Source organism: Silene latifolia, chromosome 2 (genome assembly GCF_048544455.1).
Source record: "Silene latifolia isolate original U9 population chromosome 2, ASM4854445v1, whole genome shotgun sequence".
In the NCBI taxonomy this organism is placed as follows: Eukaryota; Viridiplantae; Streptophyta; class Magnoliopsida; order Caryophyllales; family Caryophyllaceae; genus Silene; species Silene latifolia.
Genome location: NC_133527.1, coordinates 19625361 through 19642666, shown reverse-complemented (window position 1 = coordinate 19642666; position 17306 = coordinate 19625361). Strand labels below are relative to the sequence as shown.

Below are 17306 nucleotides of genomic sequence, written 5' to 3'. Positions count from 1 at the left end.
TATTGTGGAGAAAATAGTACAACAGTAGACCGGTACACACGCGCTCAATATGAGCCAAAAGTATACCCTATTCTACCAACAAATATAGTAGTCTCAAAGGAACAAAAGAGACTACCCCAATAAGACGAAGGACAAATAATCTTGAGGCCTACCAAGATCTGAACAAACTCCTCCGATCTTCAAAGACAGACGAACACCAATAATAGAGCCCGGAACAAACTGAGTTTTCTTCTTCAGAAGGAACCTCACAAATTGACCCTCTTTATTGTGCTCTCAAATCTCTCTCTTAATTAACCTAGAATAAAATTTGGGTCTTTATATATTTATTCCACCCAAGATAAAATATCTAGTCTAATTAAGAAATATAGACTAATAGGAAATTATTTAAATAATTTCCTAATACAAACAAATCCACGAGAAACAAAGTTACCAAAACCAAGAAGTAGAAGTGCTGGGCAAATTCTAATTAAACTAGAAGAGACCAAGTGGGACCCATACCCACAAACTCTCCTAAAAACAAAACCACGCACTAAAGTCAATCTTCTTGTTACAGTAATTCGTGCGACCCGTGTTACGGCTGGCTGCATCTTACTTATCCGTCTTCGACACAAATTCAAGGCACAATTTCTAACAAATCTCCACCTTGACTTGAATTATTCAAACACGAACCCAAACAAGAACCAAACCCCAAATCAGCTTTAACAGAGTCGATCCACAAGTCACTATCTGTCCCGATAGTCTCCACTTGACTTGAACACAACTCACAAAACGGACAAACGAACCAAGTGTGCAACAAATGTGACCAAATATACAAAGTACCCAATGTAGCAAGCTGCGACTACCAAATGTACTAAGTACCCAACATATCTTCATACCAATAGGAAGGCCAAACGTAGCAAACTCCGAAGAGGACAAAAGCTACCAAATGCCAACACAAGTATAAAAGATACCCAATGTCACTATGATGGAACGGTGTACCAAAACAACGCACACAAGACTCCAAACAAAATCTCCTCCAAACTACATGGCTAAATGTACCGTCGTACCAAGCTGTCCCAAAAAGAACACAAACGCCACGAACAAAACAAATGTCTCACTTGAGTATACTAGGTGTCATGACCACCACAAAAATGCCTACACCAAGGCAACAAAACTCAAGTCGAAACCAAACAAAAAACAAACATTCTAAGCGAGCACAAATTACCTCCATCAAAGGTACAAATTGTTAGACAAGATAGTCCAACCCAAAAGCTCCAAAGAATAAACTCCCGTCGAAGTTTCAAATGACCCCTTACGAGGTCCCAAACGGCTCTCTTTCAAGAGCCACAACAGCTCCACACTGAGCCCCAAACCGCCCCCACCTCTTGGGGCACGCACACGCCTCATTGAGGCGCAGAGACAAAAGTAGATAGCTTGTCTTGAGAACCCCGTAGCTTGACTGTGCCGGAATAGACTCCACCTTCCATCAAACACTACCATTCTCACTAAAGCTATCCAAACCCGAATTATCCAGAATATCACCAAGTGACCCAAGTGACCCAAACTGGATGTGTTTCAAAGTATCATTCACATATCCAAGTTGCATATGCCCCAACTTAGACTCGAGAGAGACAGAAGAATGATTACCTAATGCTCCAACAGTCAGCACAGTGCCTTGAAGGACATAAATAGTTCCTTCCTTAACACCTCTCCAAGTAACAGAAGAACCCTTACCAACGCACAATGATCCACCATCACCTTGAAAATCGTAGTCCCGATCAACTAACATCCCAAGTGATACAAGATTTCTCTTCAAACGTGGAACATGCCTAACACCTTCTAGGAAGACAACAACACCATCACATGTCCTAACCCGAATAGTACCAACTCCAAGCACCTCACAAATAGACCCGTCACCCATAGCAACATTAGCCCCATGTGAAGCTTCATAAGAAGTAAACCATTCCCTAAAAGGACACATATGATAAACGCATCCCGTATCCAAAATCCAACTATCCGAAGAACGTGGAACAACATCAACAACGAGAGCATAATCTTCCTCGAATCGTATTTAGCAACCCTTTTTTGCAACAGCAGAAACACCAGCTTCCTTCAACTTAGGACACCGATTTTTCCAATGACCGGGTTCCTTGCGATGAATTGCGCAGACATTCTTACGAGGACCCTTAGACTTTGCTTTACCCTTATTAGAACCCTCCGAATTCACAACAAGCCCTACAGGACTACTGTCTACAACACCACCAGATGCTACTCGGCGCAAATCCCTAGTGTGAAGCGCTGACCTCACTTCCTCTAGGGTCAAAGAATCTTTACCAACAACAAATGACTCCACAAAAGTCTCAAACGAATTTGGCAAAGAAACTAACAAAATCAAGGCAGCATCCTCATCATCTACCTTAACATCTAAATTACGAAGATCAAGTAAAATAGAGTTAAGACGGTCTAGATGGTCCTTGAGAGACGTACCTTCTTGCATACGAAGACCAAACAAACGCTGCTTAAGAAGCAACTTGTTGGTTAGAGTCTTTGTCATATACAAAGATTCCAACTTCAACCACAAACCTATAGCAGTTTCCTCATCGGCAACCTCAACCATAACATGATCAGCTAAACATAACAGAATTAAAGAATGAGCCTTCTCCTCCAAGACTACATCTGCATCTGTCTTTGCCGTCTTTGCTGCATCAGACGAACTACCTGCTGAATTTGCCTTTGAGATAACAGACCAGACGCCTTGCTGTCTAAGCAAAGCTCTCATCTTTAATCGCCACAAATTTAACTATTTCTCCCAGTGAACTTTTCAACATTCAAAACATTCGTAGACGACATCTTTTCACCTGAAAATCAAGAAACCCAAATAACGCCTAAAACACAACTAACGCGGAAGCAGATCCCAAATCAAAACCTTAGCTCTGGTGCCAATTGTTGTAACGGAGGCGTCCCGTTACCCAAACAGTTAATTGATAAGGCGATAAGAACAATAAATAGCGAATGTAAATAAAGTTGACACAAAGATTTACGTGGTTCACCAGTAAAATAACTGGCTACGTCCACCTTGCGAGGAGATCAAATTTCACTATTGTGGAGAAAATAGTACAACAGTAGACCGGTACACACGCGCTCAATATGAGCCAAAAGTATACCCTATTCTACCAACAAATATAGTAGTCTCAAAGGAACAAAAGAGACTACCCCAATAAGACGAAGGACAAATAATCTTGAGGCCTACCAAGATCTGAACAAACTCCTCCGATCTTCAAAGACAGACGAACACCAATAATAGAGCCCGGAACAAACTGAGTTTTCTTCTTCAGAAGGAACCTCACAAATTGACCCTCTTTATTGTGCTCTCAAATCTCTCTCTTAATTAACCTAGAATAAAATTTGGGTCTTTATATATTTATTCCACCCAAGATAAAATATCTAGTCTAATTAAGAAATATAGACTAATAGGAAATTATTTAAATAATTTCCTAATACAAACAAATCCACGAGAAACAAAGTTACCAAAACCAAGAAGTAGAAGTGCTGGGCAAATTCTAATTAAACTAGAAGAGACCAAGTGGGACCCATACCCACAAACTCTCCTAAAAACAAAACCACGCACTAAAGTCAATCTTCTTGTTACAGTAATTCGTGCGACCCGTGTTACGGCTGGCTGCATCTTACTTATCCGTCTTCGACACAAATTCAAGGCACAATTTCTAACAAATACTATATTGTGAGATGAGATAGATCGATAAAGTGAGCAACATCAGAGTATTTAAGGTAGAAGGAGAATTAGTTAGTTAGTGCATTAAACAAGCATATGTATATGTGGTGGTATCGTTCAACCTGTATGTATGCAGGGCATTTTGGTTCCCAATAAGTGTACAGAAAAACAAAATATTGTTATCAACATTTTCCAAGTAGTAAATGGGCGTTTCGTTACTCTATGAATGGATATGAATGGTCTTGATCCACAAATTACCTCTAATTTTCACAAGTAAATGGGCATTTCGTTACCATTACTGAACAATGTTCAATACGTAATTTTAACATTAACAGTTAGGATTCATTCAAAAAGAAAACTTAAATTCAAATTCTACTAGAAAATAATTGAATAACTCCTAAACCATTTGGAACATAACGAAGCGACATAAGAATAACTAAATATTGAACCGAGCCCTGAGCTTGAGCTCGAACGCAATTTTGATTCCATCTGAGCTCTATATCATACTGAATTGATGTTTGTGGAATATAGGTTATTAGTAATAGGTTGTTAGGGTTGTTAAACTAACCGACTTAGACTAACCAACTTATCTAAACTACCTATATATATACTTATCATGTAATAAGTTGAGATTATCAATTATACAGAATATTTCTTTCATTCTTTCATTCGTTCACTTCCTTCTCTTCTCTTATCTCTCTAATCATTCTCTATCATTCATCATGATCTAGACTGATCATAGTTCATATGGTATCAGTGGTTTAACGATCCAATAACACGCTTCCGCATCAATCAAACACATATATTCATTGTTAAATCTTTGAATAAATTCTTTGTTTTTTCTTATCTCAATACATAATCATGTCAGCTGATACAAATTCTCAGTCCGCTGATCAAGATTCTCTCTATTCTCCTCTCGATGATCCATTCTTTCTGTCACCAACTGATCAACCTGGGTTGAAACTGTCTGAAACTCTGTTTGATGGGTCTAATTTCCGTCAATGGCAGCGGGATATAATTCAGGCTCTTCTCTCCAAAAACAAGATTGGTTTTATTTCTGGTGAATGCCTTCTTCCTGACAAGTCAGATAAAAGGTACAATGCTTGGATTCGTTGTGATATACTTGTTTCTCGATGGATAAAGAATTCTATGGTTAAGAATTTGCATGATAGTTTTCAATATACTCAGTCGTCTAAGCATCTTTGGTCAGAATTACTTGAACGTTTTGGCCAGCTTAATGTGCTAGAATTGTACGAGTTAAAGAAAGAACTTGCTAATATTAAACAAGAAAATGCTTCTTTGTTGGACTATTATGGCAAAATCAAGGGATTATGAGAGAACATAGATCACATGGATCCTATGCCTCAATGTACTTGCGGGATTATGGCTAAGTGCAGTTGCAATATGATCAAACGATTGGTGGAAAGGGAAACCCAATCCAAGTTAATACAACTGTTGATGGGTTTACATGGTGGTTATGAACAAGTTCAATCTTCTTTGTTGTCTATGGAACCCCTTCCTCCCATAAATCGTGCTTTAGGAATTTTGCAAAAGATTGAGAGGCAAAAATCCATTAATGATAACAATAATTCTGCTGTACTTGAGACTGTTGCTTATGCTGCCAAAAAGAGATTTGGTAATCACAAATCTGCTGATGACAATGCAAAAAGCAAGAGATCTAAGGATAATTCTGGTCAGGCTAATGTTCTTGGGCAGTTTGTTGTGCCATGTGCTCAGTGTGGTAAATCAAATCATAAGACTGAGGATTGTTTTCAGAACCAGACTTGCTTATTTTGTGACATTAAGGGTCACATTATTGAGCATTGCTACAAATTCAAAGCTTGGAAAGCTAAGCAAGCCAAGAAAGCTGCTAATGCTGTTGGGACTGTAAATCCTGCAATTCCAAAACCTGCTAATAATGTAGCAGCCTGTCATAATCAGGATGCTGAATATGCACCTGTTTGTGGTCCTAGTTCTCAGAATGGGGGTCTCTTTTATCCTACATCTTTTGGTTATAATGCACCTGGGATGTCATTACCAGCTTATCAGAATACTTTACAGTCTGCTGCAGTTTCTCATACTACTCAGGATTCTCAGGTTTCACAAGTTTCACCTGATATTGTGCAAGGAATTGTTAACTCTGTAATGACCAAGGTTCTCCAGGCTTTGTCTGACAAGTCTTCTTCTTCTCAAACTGGTGAACCTAGCTCTCAAGCTTTTAGCCATTTTGTAGGTATCTCTCCTTCTTGTTCCTCTGTTAATTATGGTTTTTTCTTTTACAAGGACTGGGTGATTGATACTGGAGCATCTGACCATATGACTTCAGATGCTTCCATCTTACATGATGTTATTACTTTAACACAACAATTATTTGTAGCCTTACCTGATGGCACGTTGAAACCCGTTTATAAAACTGGAACAGTATATCTGACCCAACATATTGTTCTATATGATGTACTGCTTATACCTGATTTTAAACCTAATCTTTTATCTGTTGGCAAGCTGATTTCCAGGTCTAAATTGCTTGTTGTATTCTCAGATAATCATTGTTTGTTTCAGGACCCTTCAAGTAATACTATTGTTGCAATTGGTAAAAGAACTGGAGATTTATACATTCTTAGGAATACTGTTACTTCAAAAACATGTAATACAACTAGCTTAAGTACCACTAATGCTGTTCAGCAGATAAATATAGCTCTTTTTCATTCTAGGCTTGGTCATTCATCTGTAGAAAAATTAAAGCATGTAAATCCTATTCTGATGAAAAGCATTAATAAAATATTCTGTGAAACTTGTATTCTGGCCAAGCACCATTCTTTGCCCTTTCATAGAAGTTTATCACATGCTGCTAAATGTTTTGATCTTTTGCACATGGATTTATGGGGGCCCTATAAACAGTCTGATAGGACTGGGGCTCATTCTTTTTTAACTATTCTGGATGATTATTCCAGGAGTACCTGGACCTTTTTACTTCAACAAAAGACACAAGTTCCTAGTTTGATTATAAGCTTTGTAAACCTAGTGGAGACACAATTTAATGCTAAAATCAAAGTCATAAGATCTGATAATGGAACTGAATTCTTTCAGACACAATGTCATGAATTTTTTGCTTCAAAAGGTATTGTTCATCAAAGGAGCATTGTTGGTAGATCTCAACAAAATGGTAGGGTGGAGAGAAAGCATAGACACTTATTAGAAACAGCTAGAGCTCTTAGGTTTCATGCTCAACTACCTATTAAGTTATGGGGAGGCTGCTTACTTACTGCTACATATTTGATTAACAAACTACCATCTTCTGTTCTAAACTGGCAGACACCTCATGAGCTATTGTTTAATACAAAACCAGTATATGATGAATTAAGAGTCTTTGGATCTCTCTGTTATGCTACTAGACCCATTACTGTCAGGGATAAATTCATGCCCAAGGCTAGAAAATGCCTATTCATAGGCTATCCACCTGCTCAGAAGGGTTATAAACTCTATGATCTGGAGACACATGATGTTTTTGTCAATAGAGATGTAATTTTTTATGAACATTGTTTACCTTATAAACTGCCAGTGTTCAGCATTTTTCTACAGATTTTATTTCTGATCTTGATATTGTAAAGGAATCAGATTCTGGTTTATCAAATAATATGGTCAGCTCTACAGATGAGACTGATAACCTTACTACAGATATAAATTCTCCTACAGTTTTACCTAGTACAACCCCATCTAGCAGTAGAGATGTGTTTGTACAGTCTGTCCCTTCTTCAGGTACTCTTGAGATTAGGAAGTCCAGCAGGACAAGAAAGACATCCAGTAGGCTTTCTGGATATCATTGTCCTTCTGTGTCCACAGCTTTGCATACAGCTGTAATTAAGCAGCTTGATGCCTTTGATCCTGGCTATGTTTCATCACTGTCAAATGTAATCCAAGAGCTTGAGCCTAGCTACTTCAGTCAAGCCAGTAAAGATTCCAGATGGATAGCAGCAATGGACCAAGAATTATTGGCACTTGAGAAGAATAATACTTGGATATTAACTGATTTACCTAAGGATAAAAAGGCTATAGGTAGTAAGTGGGTATACAAGATTAAACATAGAGCTGATGGCACTGTGGAGAGGTTCAAGGCTAGGCTTGTAGCAAAGGGGTTCAATCAAATAAAGGATAAAGACTATAAGCACACCTTTTCTCCCGTTGCTAAGTTTACTACTGTTAGAACCTTGCTAGCAGTTGCAGCCATAAGGAAATGGCCTCTTTTCCAATTAGATGTTAATAATGCATTTTTACACGGGTATCTTGATGAGGAGGTTTACATGAAGCCTCCCATGGGCTATACTAAGGCCAGGAAAGGTCAAGTTTGTAGGCTTCTAAGGTCCCTATATGGCCTGAAACAGGCATCCAGGCAATGGAACCAGGAATTGTCAAAATTTTTGATTCAGCAAGGTTATGTGCAGTCTAAGCAGGACTACTCCCTTTTTACTCTGCAGAATCCAATAAACAATAAATTGGCACTGGTTTTAGTCTATGTAGATGACATTCTACTCACTGGTGATGATTTAGAAGCTTTAAAATCCTTGAAGACAGCATTGCATTCTAAGTACACCATTAAAGATTTGGGTGAGATGAGGTTTTTCTTAGGGCTTGAGATTGCTAGAAATGATTCTGGTATTATGTTGAACCAAAGAAAGTATGTTCTGGATATCATTAAAGATGCAGGCTTTGAGGATTGCAAAGTTGCATCCTTTCCTATGCAAAAGGGGTTAAAGCTTGCCATTGACCAAGGTGAACTACTTCCTGATCCTGAAGTTTACAGACGGCTTGTGGGCAGGCTCCTCTATCTCAGTCTTACTAGGCCAGACATAGCTTACAGTGTGCAACATTTAAGTCAATTTCTAAGCCAGCCAAGAGAACCACACTATCAAGCAGCTCAGCATCTGATAAAATATCTTAAGGGGACAGTGAATGCTGGACTCTTTTATTCATTTGCTGCATCTCTTACTTTACAGGCCTACAATGATGCTGATTGGGGCTCATGTGCATCCAGCTGTAGGTCGTTAAGTGGTTATTGTATATTTCTAGGGGACTCACTGGTTTCATGGAAAACCAAGAAGCAAGTAACGGTTAGCAAGAGTTCTGCAGAAGCAGAATATCGAAGTATGTCCTATACAACCAGTGAATTGGTTTGGTTGGCAGGGTTACTCAGAGATTTCAGAGTAGACATCAAGCTGCCAATACCTTTGTATTGCGATAATAAAGCTGCACAACACATAACAATGAATCCCGTTTTTCATGAACGGACCAAACACTTGAATATAGACTGTCATTTTGTCCATGACAAGCAGCTGGAAGGGTTCTTATACACTCAGCATGTTAGGAGTGGACTGCAACTGGCAGACTTGATGACTAAAGCTCTTGGAAAACAGGAGCATCATTTCTTTGTTGCCAAATTAGGCGTTAAATTGTACCAAGATGTTCCATCTTGAGGGGGGGATGTGGAATATAGGTTGTTAGTAATAGGTTGTTAGGGTTGTTAAACTAACCGACTTAGACTAACCGACTTATCTAAACTACCTATATATATACTTATCATGTAATAAGTTGAGATTATCAATTATACAGAATATTTCTTTCATTCTTTCATTCGTTCACTTCCTTCTCTTCTCTTATCTCTCTAATCATTCTCTATCATTCATCATGATCTAGACTGATCATAGTTCATAATGTTGATTAGATTGACTCAATATGTAGAGCAAACATTAAAAAGCGACGAGAGATTAAGTAGAATAGGAAATTAGAACATATACAGCCAACATTCAGACTTAACCAAGATTAGCACAAATAAATAATGGGAAGAGGAATTTAAGGCCATTAAAATTGATAGAAAGAAACGCTAGTCTTGTGTAAAGCAGTTTTACACAAAGATAGTGTAAACGGTTCCATACACAAGTACATAACCATATAAGTAAGCAAAACTGGTTATTAATTAAACATACCCATTTTACAATTGAATGGTCTAAAACCATCTTACACGAGTATTTTGGTCGAGAATGTACTATTCGAGTTCAGCATAGTCATCAATATGATACGTTACAGTAGTCTTTTGGTCGAGAAGGACTAGACTTTCAGAATAAGCACTAAACTTAGTGAAAGGACTTGTACGAAATCCAAGCACCTTAATACGACCAGAATCAGTATCATAGTGCACAAGCTCTACACTACGATTCTTGGTAAACTCGAGTAACTCGCCATTCTTACCCAAATACTGCACTGGGACTATAAGAGAAACACCATGCAACGGTGTAACATCCAAGATTCTGCACCATGAACTAGCATCGTTGTAGTCTAATTTCACCCAAATTTGGCATCGACCTGAAATATCATTTACCCAGGGGGAGATTTGATCATCACCCAGATGTGACACTGATAACTGAACTAGTAAAAATTCAACATTGTACTTATAAATGATTGGAATGTAGCGCACATGGTAGTATTATACGGAGTATATGTTTATCTCATTCGTACTTCTTAAAATTGTTAGTCTCATCTATGACCGTTATATGAACTCTAACAACTATTATTATTGCGGATCGAATGTATGTAACTAAAGTATATAAGATCATAGTCCGATCCTGTTGACAACTTTTACTTAGTATTGCTTAATAAAAGGCATGGACTACTCTATTAGTCCTTACAAGTGTTGGCTTATCTCGACATATCCCAACAAGATATCTCGACATATCCTAACAAGAAATCAAATAATTAAAATGCACAACAAAATAAATCAAATATTAGCATCGATCCACATTACACATTAGCAATCCGTCATGAAATTCCATCCAAATGCAGTCGCCAAAGAAGAGTTCATTGTCCTGCATAATAAAACCAAAACCAAAACCAAAATCAAATGTATGACAAACATTGGAAAATCAACCAAATTAGCATAAACAAAAAGATGTGCGATAATATCACATTAGCTTTAATTTTCTCAGCTAAGTGAAAACATTTTTGTATATGTGATAAAACTATGTCGTATTAGATACGGGGTATATTAGTATATATACCTTTTGAGTTCATCAGCTGTGAGATCGTCAATCTCTTGATCGAGCAATGCAAGACTTTCCGAATAAGAACAGAATTTGTTAGCTCCCCACATCTGAAGACCAAGTTCTTTAATTTCATTAGTCTTAGGATTATAGGACACCAGCTCTCCAATGCTTTCCTTACCGAACCCGAGTAATTCCTCATTCTCTCCTAAGTATTGTACCGGACCGTCATGGTAAAAGTCAAATAACAATCCAACATTTAAGATTTTGCACCATGAACTCCCTACATTATATTCTTGTTTCACCCAGATTTGACAATCGGCTGAAATATCGCCTTCGTCCCAGACCATGTAGTCAGAGATGGACACCGATAACTTACCTTGATACTCGAATATACCAAACTCACCCCGTGATGAGCGAATCTTTACAATTTCTTCTGGTAATTCCATCTTCGTAAATGTTTCTTCCTAGACATCAAATAAAAGCAACCATTTCCTGAGAGAGGAATTGATTTCGGCCTCTTGAGTAGTAAGCCAATGAATGATTCCATTACAAAAGCAGTGTAAAGAGGAAATATTATTAATCAAGTTGTCAACCAAATACTTAGAGGAAATAGTCCTCCATGTTCGTCCCTGAACCGAGTAAACCTCTACCAACGGCATATTGATTCCCCAATAACTAATTTTGACCAACAGATGATCATTCCTCCGATAATCATAGCCAAACCCCACCACAGATTTTTCGCCAGTAAATGTGGACTTAGAAAGTTTAATGGATTTCTGAATTAAGGGATTCCATAACAAGATACGGTCTGTCGGGCTAAGATACCTAGAATCAGAGACGCACAACAAACCATTAACAGACCCCACGAACTTGAAGCAGAACGTCAAATTATGAACAGGTACAACGAAAGGGAAATCTGAGGTGTGAAGTTTATTTCCTTTTTTTAACTGAGCTAAATCTCGAAAGAGAATATACCGCTCGTCCGATCCTTTATAGAGAATCAAAGAATTTGTGTCGTTTCCGGTATAATGCTTAAGGTGTGCAGCAATAAAAGACGCGGAAACAATGATTGAATGCCATGATTTGCAGACACAACGACATTTGCCTAAGGTTTTTACGGGAAGTTCCTTTAAGATTTCGAACCATATGTCTTCAGAGATACATGGATTTATATCTGACATTTTTCTTAGTAAATACTAGTACTGAAATGTAACATAGATATACTGAGCATTTTAATCGGAGTATTTAAGTTTGAAGATAAAAGATTTGGTGCATTAAACAATCAACATTTCCAATTTTCCATGTACGAATTATATGGGCTTTTCGTTACTCTATGAGCGAGGAAGGTAGACAGTTAACAGTAATGATTTTGATTGAGAAATTAATACGTAATGCAAAAAAATTTCATGGTAGTCTGATGTTATCCGTTTTGTGTTTATTCAAATTATCGGTCTCAATTAGGATCGTTACATGAATCATTACTGTGAAACGAATGTATCTAATTACTCCGTTGGATAAATAAGATCATAGTCCGCTCCGTAGGATAAATAAGATCATAGTATTTAGTCATAAAAGGCATGGGGTTTATAAATTGTTTGTTTGATAGGTTAATTAGTGGATTAACACACCGTAGTCTTTTCCTATCAAAGGGATTCCGTGGTTGACTACTACACACGACTAAAGACGATCAAATTATAGAAAAATCAAGAACTGCACATGTGGAGCATCCGCATCAATAGCAAAGGAACGAGTAGAAAAATCATAAAGTTCCATATTCAATACCGCAACAGCCTTATAATTCCGATGGTTTTATGGTCGGTCCTTTTCATGTTGGCCTGGTATTGTAAAACAGGCTTAAAGTGTCGAGTTTGGTTGAAGAAGGTTGGACTGTTGTCGTTCATCGCAGAGGAGGAAAGTGTTAAGCCCATTACCTAAATTCTGTAAATATTGTATTTTCCATAATTCCTATTTCTTTAGTTATGTTAATATTCTATATTCTTGTAATCTTTCCTTAAGCTAAGTTTAGGTAAATATTAGTTTCTAGGTCTCTCTTGTATTCATATAAATACCCATGTAATCCTTGAAGTTTATTCATCAATATAACTTCAATCTTTCACATATACTTTACATGGTATCAGGTTCTCATCGATCCTAATATCGCCTCACGCTAAAAACCCTACCCTTCGCCTTCCTTGCCGACAACCATGTCTTCGGCCAACACCATCCACAACCCACATGAACCAAAGGTTCCACTTTATGTCGTCAATCTATCCATTGTCGACAAACTCACCCCCTTGACCTTCATGCAATGGCAAGATCAAGTGTCGTCGCTACTTCGTGGTTATGACTTGTTTAAGTTCCTCGATGGAAGCCACCCATGCCCACCCGAAACCATTACCTCAACCGCTACTGACACTGCCCCTTCCAAACCCACCACCAACCCCGCATACCATACTTGGAAGAGGCAAGATCACTTGCTTAAGGGATCACTATTAGGTACCCTATCACCCGAAACCCACGCCCTCGTCATGAGAGCCTCTACCTCTCGTGATGTTTGGGATGTCCTCACCAACACCTATGCCAAATCAACCCGCGGCCATATTCTTCAGGTAAAAGACCGCCTTGACAACCTTTCCAAAACTACGGACCAAACCGTCACCGACTATCTCCACACAATTAAAACTTGCACTGACAAACTTGCCATATTAGGCAAACCCATGGACCCAGAAGATATAATTGCTAAAGTCATTCGTGGACTTGACTACGAAATATATAAACCCGTCATTGATGCCGTAAATGCTCGGGATGACACCATCCCCTTCGACACCCTCCACGAAAAGCTAATCAATTTTGACCTTACCCACAAAAACGTAACCAAACCGGCACCTTTCCCAGCCTCGGCTCATGCCGCCACCCGCAACCAGCGTCCCTATGTCCCTAACCACAACCGTGCGTCTTCCTCTCACACCCCTGCCCCAAACACCGACACCTATACCCCAGCCCCATTCAAAGGAAAGTGTCAATATTGTAGGGCAGTTGGTCATGTTATTTCGAGCTGTTTCAAATTTAAGCGTGACTATCCTGATGTCGTCTTTCCCTCGTCGTCTGCCTTCACACCTAACCGGCCACCACGTGGTCCTCCTCAAGCCTACACGGATTCAACCTACCACTCGGATGCTGCCTCACCCTCTCGCCCATGGCTCGTTGACAGTGGCGCAACCCATCACATCACCAACGACCTCGATAACCTTGCTCTCCATCACCCTTATGATGGAAAAGATGAATTAATTATTGGCGATGGCTCCGCCCTTCCCATAAATCGTATAGGTTCGTTTCAAGTTTCTGTCTCTCCTACTGTCAAACTCAATTTTAAACATGTTTTATTTGTGCCAACTATTTCTCGTAACATTCTCTCTGTTTCTCAATTCTGTGTTGATAACAATGCTTATTTTGAATTATCTCACACTCAATTTTTTATAAAGGACATTCACACGGCTCGGATTCTTCTCAGCGGAAGTGCTAAAGGTGGCGTCTATGAATGGCACCCACCTCAACCGTCCGCTAATATGACTATTTTATCTACCAACCTAGCGTGGCATCATCGGCTTGGTCATCCATCGTCGAAGATTTTACGTTATTTAAATACTACTTTTCCAATTCCTAATAGCAATTTATCCTTTGATTACTGTAACTCTTGCAATGTTAACAAGAGTCACAAACTAGAATTTTCTAATAATACTTTGCTTTCTAAAGCCCCATTAGATTTACTGTTTTCTGATGTATGGACCTCACCTATTTTATCGTATGATTCATTCAAATACTATATTATTTTTGTGGATCATTACACTAAATATATTTGGTTTTATCCGTTAAAAAGAAAATCCGATGCCACTACAGTTTTTACTCGTTTTAAAAATCTTGTTGAAAAATACTTCAACAGACCCATTCTACAAATTTTTTCTGACAATGGAGGAGAATACTTGAAAATGGCTCATACGCTAAACGAACACGGGATTAGTCACCTCACCACTCCTCCCCACACCCCCGAATTAAATGGGTATGCTGAACGTCGACATAGACATATTGTCGAAACCGGGTTGTCCCTTCTTACCCACGCCAACCTCCCATCGACCCTCTGGGCTCATGCCTTCACCACTGCGACCTACCTAATTAATCGTCTACCCACGCCATCTCTAAATTTTGCCTCTCCGTTTCTTAAGCTATTTGGTAACCCGCCCAACTATACAAAACTTCGCAGCTTCGGTTGCTTGTGTTATCCTTGGTTACGGCCCTACACGAGTCATAAGTTAGAACCCCGCTCCAAACCTTGTATCTTTGTCGTTTACTCACCAACGCAAAGTGCGTTTTATTGTCTTGACCCAACTACAAATAAAACCTATGTCTCGCGTCATGTTAAGTTTGTCGAGCATATATTTCCTTACACCAAACTAACCTCGTCACCTACAAACCCATCTCCTCGACCTCCTGTCATCACTGACTGGCTCCATGACACCCTTCCCTCTACTCCCACTCTTCCGCAAACACCACCATTGACTACACCAACTGTCGACATTCCTGCCTCACCATCAACTCCCACCTCGCCTTCCTCGCCTAAAACCCCAGTTATTCCAACTACCACTACACCCACACCCTTCACGACCACTCCCTAAACTCCTACCCCTACGCCTACCACTCCACCACCTCCACCACCACCTCCTCCACCTCCCCCACCACGAGCTGTGACTCGTTTAACCAACAACATACCAAAGCCCAATCCAAAGTATGCTAAATTGGCTACTGTACTACCTCCCTCTCGCCTTCCAAACACCACGAAACAAGCCTTGATTGACCCGGAGTGGCGCGATGCGATGCTTGCCGAATATGATGCTCTTAAACATAATGCAACCTGGACACTTGTCCCATCAAACACCTCCTACAATGTGATTGGATGCAAATGGATTTATCGTGTTAAATATAACCCCGACAACTCGGTTGACAAATACAAAGTCCGCTTAGTTGCTAAAGGGTTCAACCAACGCCCCGGGATTGACTATGCCGAGACCTTCAGTCCTGTCGTCAAGCCCACTACGGTTCGAACCATTCTCTCGTTGGCCCTTGTTCGTGGCTGGACACTCCGTCAACTTGATATTAATAACGCCTTTTTGCAAGGTACTTTATCTGACACTGTTTATATGTCTCAACCACCGGGTTTCACTGACCCTGAACACCCCACACATGTCTGTAAACTCACCAAACCTATTTATGGACTCAAACAGGCTCCACGTGCCTGGTACACGACACTGAAGCTTCACCTAGTTCAATCTGGCTTCAAAGCCTCACTTGCTGATCCATCGATATTCACTTGCACGACACCTGCACTAACACTTTACTTGCTTGTTTATGTTGATGACATTATTGTCACCGGCCCCAACCCAAGTCATGTATCTGCCTTTGTCAATCACCTTGCCACACGGTTCTCCCTCAAAGATATGGGTACGTTGTCTTATTTCTTAGGAGTCGAAGTCACCCCCAATTCCCAGGGTGTTTTATTGACACAATCGAAATATATCCATGATTTGTTGCACCAACACAAAATGCACGAAGCAAAGCCGGCCACCACACCCATGGCCGTCTCGCCTCCACTTCACTCTGATGGGAGTCCCAGTTTGTCGAATCCCACTGAGTACCGGGCTATCCTTGGTAGCCTTCAGTATTTGTCTTTTACACGACCCGATATTGCGTTCTCTGTTAACAAACTTGCTCAGTTCATGCACTCTCCAACCGAGCTCCACTGGTGTGCTCTTAAGCGTCTTCTGCGTTACTTAAATGGCACCGCCAATGTTGGTTTACAATTGTTTCGCAACTCCCCTCTCCGTCTTCATGCTTATTGTGATGCGGATTTTGCTGGTGATCGAGACTCTTTCCGGTCTACAACCGGGTATGTTACCTATTTGGGTCGCAATGCTCTTTCCTGGTCTTCGAAGAAACAAAAAGCCATTGCTCAATCGTCTACAGAAGCCGAGTTTCGTGCTGTGGCCATCACCACGGCTGAAATAACGTGGCTTCGATCCCTGCTCCAAGAACTCTCTGTTCTTGATATTTCTCAACCGGTTATCTACTGTGACAACCTAAGTGCTACTAATTATTCTGCTCATCCTGTGTTCCATTCCAGGATGAAACATTTGGCATTATCTTTCCACTTTGTTCGTGATCAAGTTGCCACTGGCCTAATTCGTGTTCAACACATTTCTGGGGACGATCAGTTAGCTGACGTTCTCACTAAACCACTTCATCGACCGCGTTTTCGTTATCTGCTGTCCAAGATCGGTCTCGCTTTCGGCTCGTCCGTCTTGAGGGAGCGTGTTAAGCCCATTACCTAAATTCTGTAAATATTGTATTTTCCATAATTCCTATTTCTTTAGTTATGTTAATATTCTATATTCTTGTAATCTTTCCTTAAGTTAAGTTTAGGTAAATATTAGTTTCTAGGTCTCTCTTGTATTCATATAAATACCCATGTAATCCTTCAAGTTTATTCATCAATATAATTTCAATCTTTCACA

The 17306-nt window shown here is 39.6% G+C and overlaps 2 protein-coding genes across 2 annotated transcripts; one reads left to right on the top strand and one right to left on the bottom strand.

The window, feature by feature from the left end:
* The first annotated feature begins 4573 nt into the window (after nt 1-4573).
* On the top strand, nt 4574-5047 carry LOC141636142 (uncharacterized). The gene has a single exon (XM_074446735.1). It carries the CDS (start codon nt 4574-4576, stop codon nt 5045-5047), a length of 474 nt encoding a protein of 157 aa, XP_074302836.1.
* A 6160-nt stretch (nt 5048-11207) lies between these two features.
* Nucleotides 11208-11924, bottom strand: LOC141636111 (F-box protein At3g07870-like). The gene has a single exon (XM_074446734.1). It carries the CDS (start codon nt 11922-11924, stop codon nt 11208-11210), a length of 717 nt encoding a protein of 238 aa, XP_074302835.1.
* Nucleotides 11925-17306: the final 5382 nt, after the last annotated feature.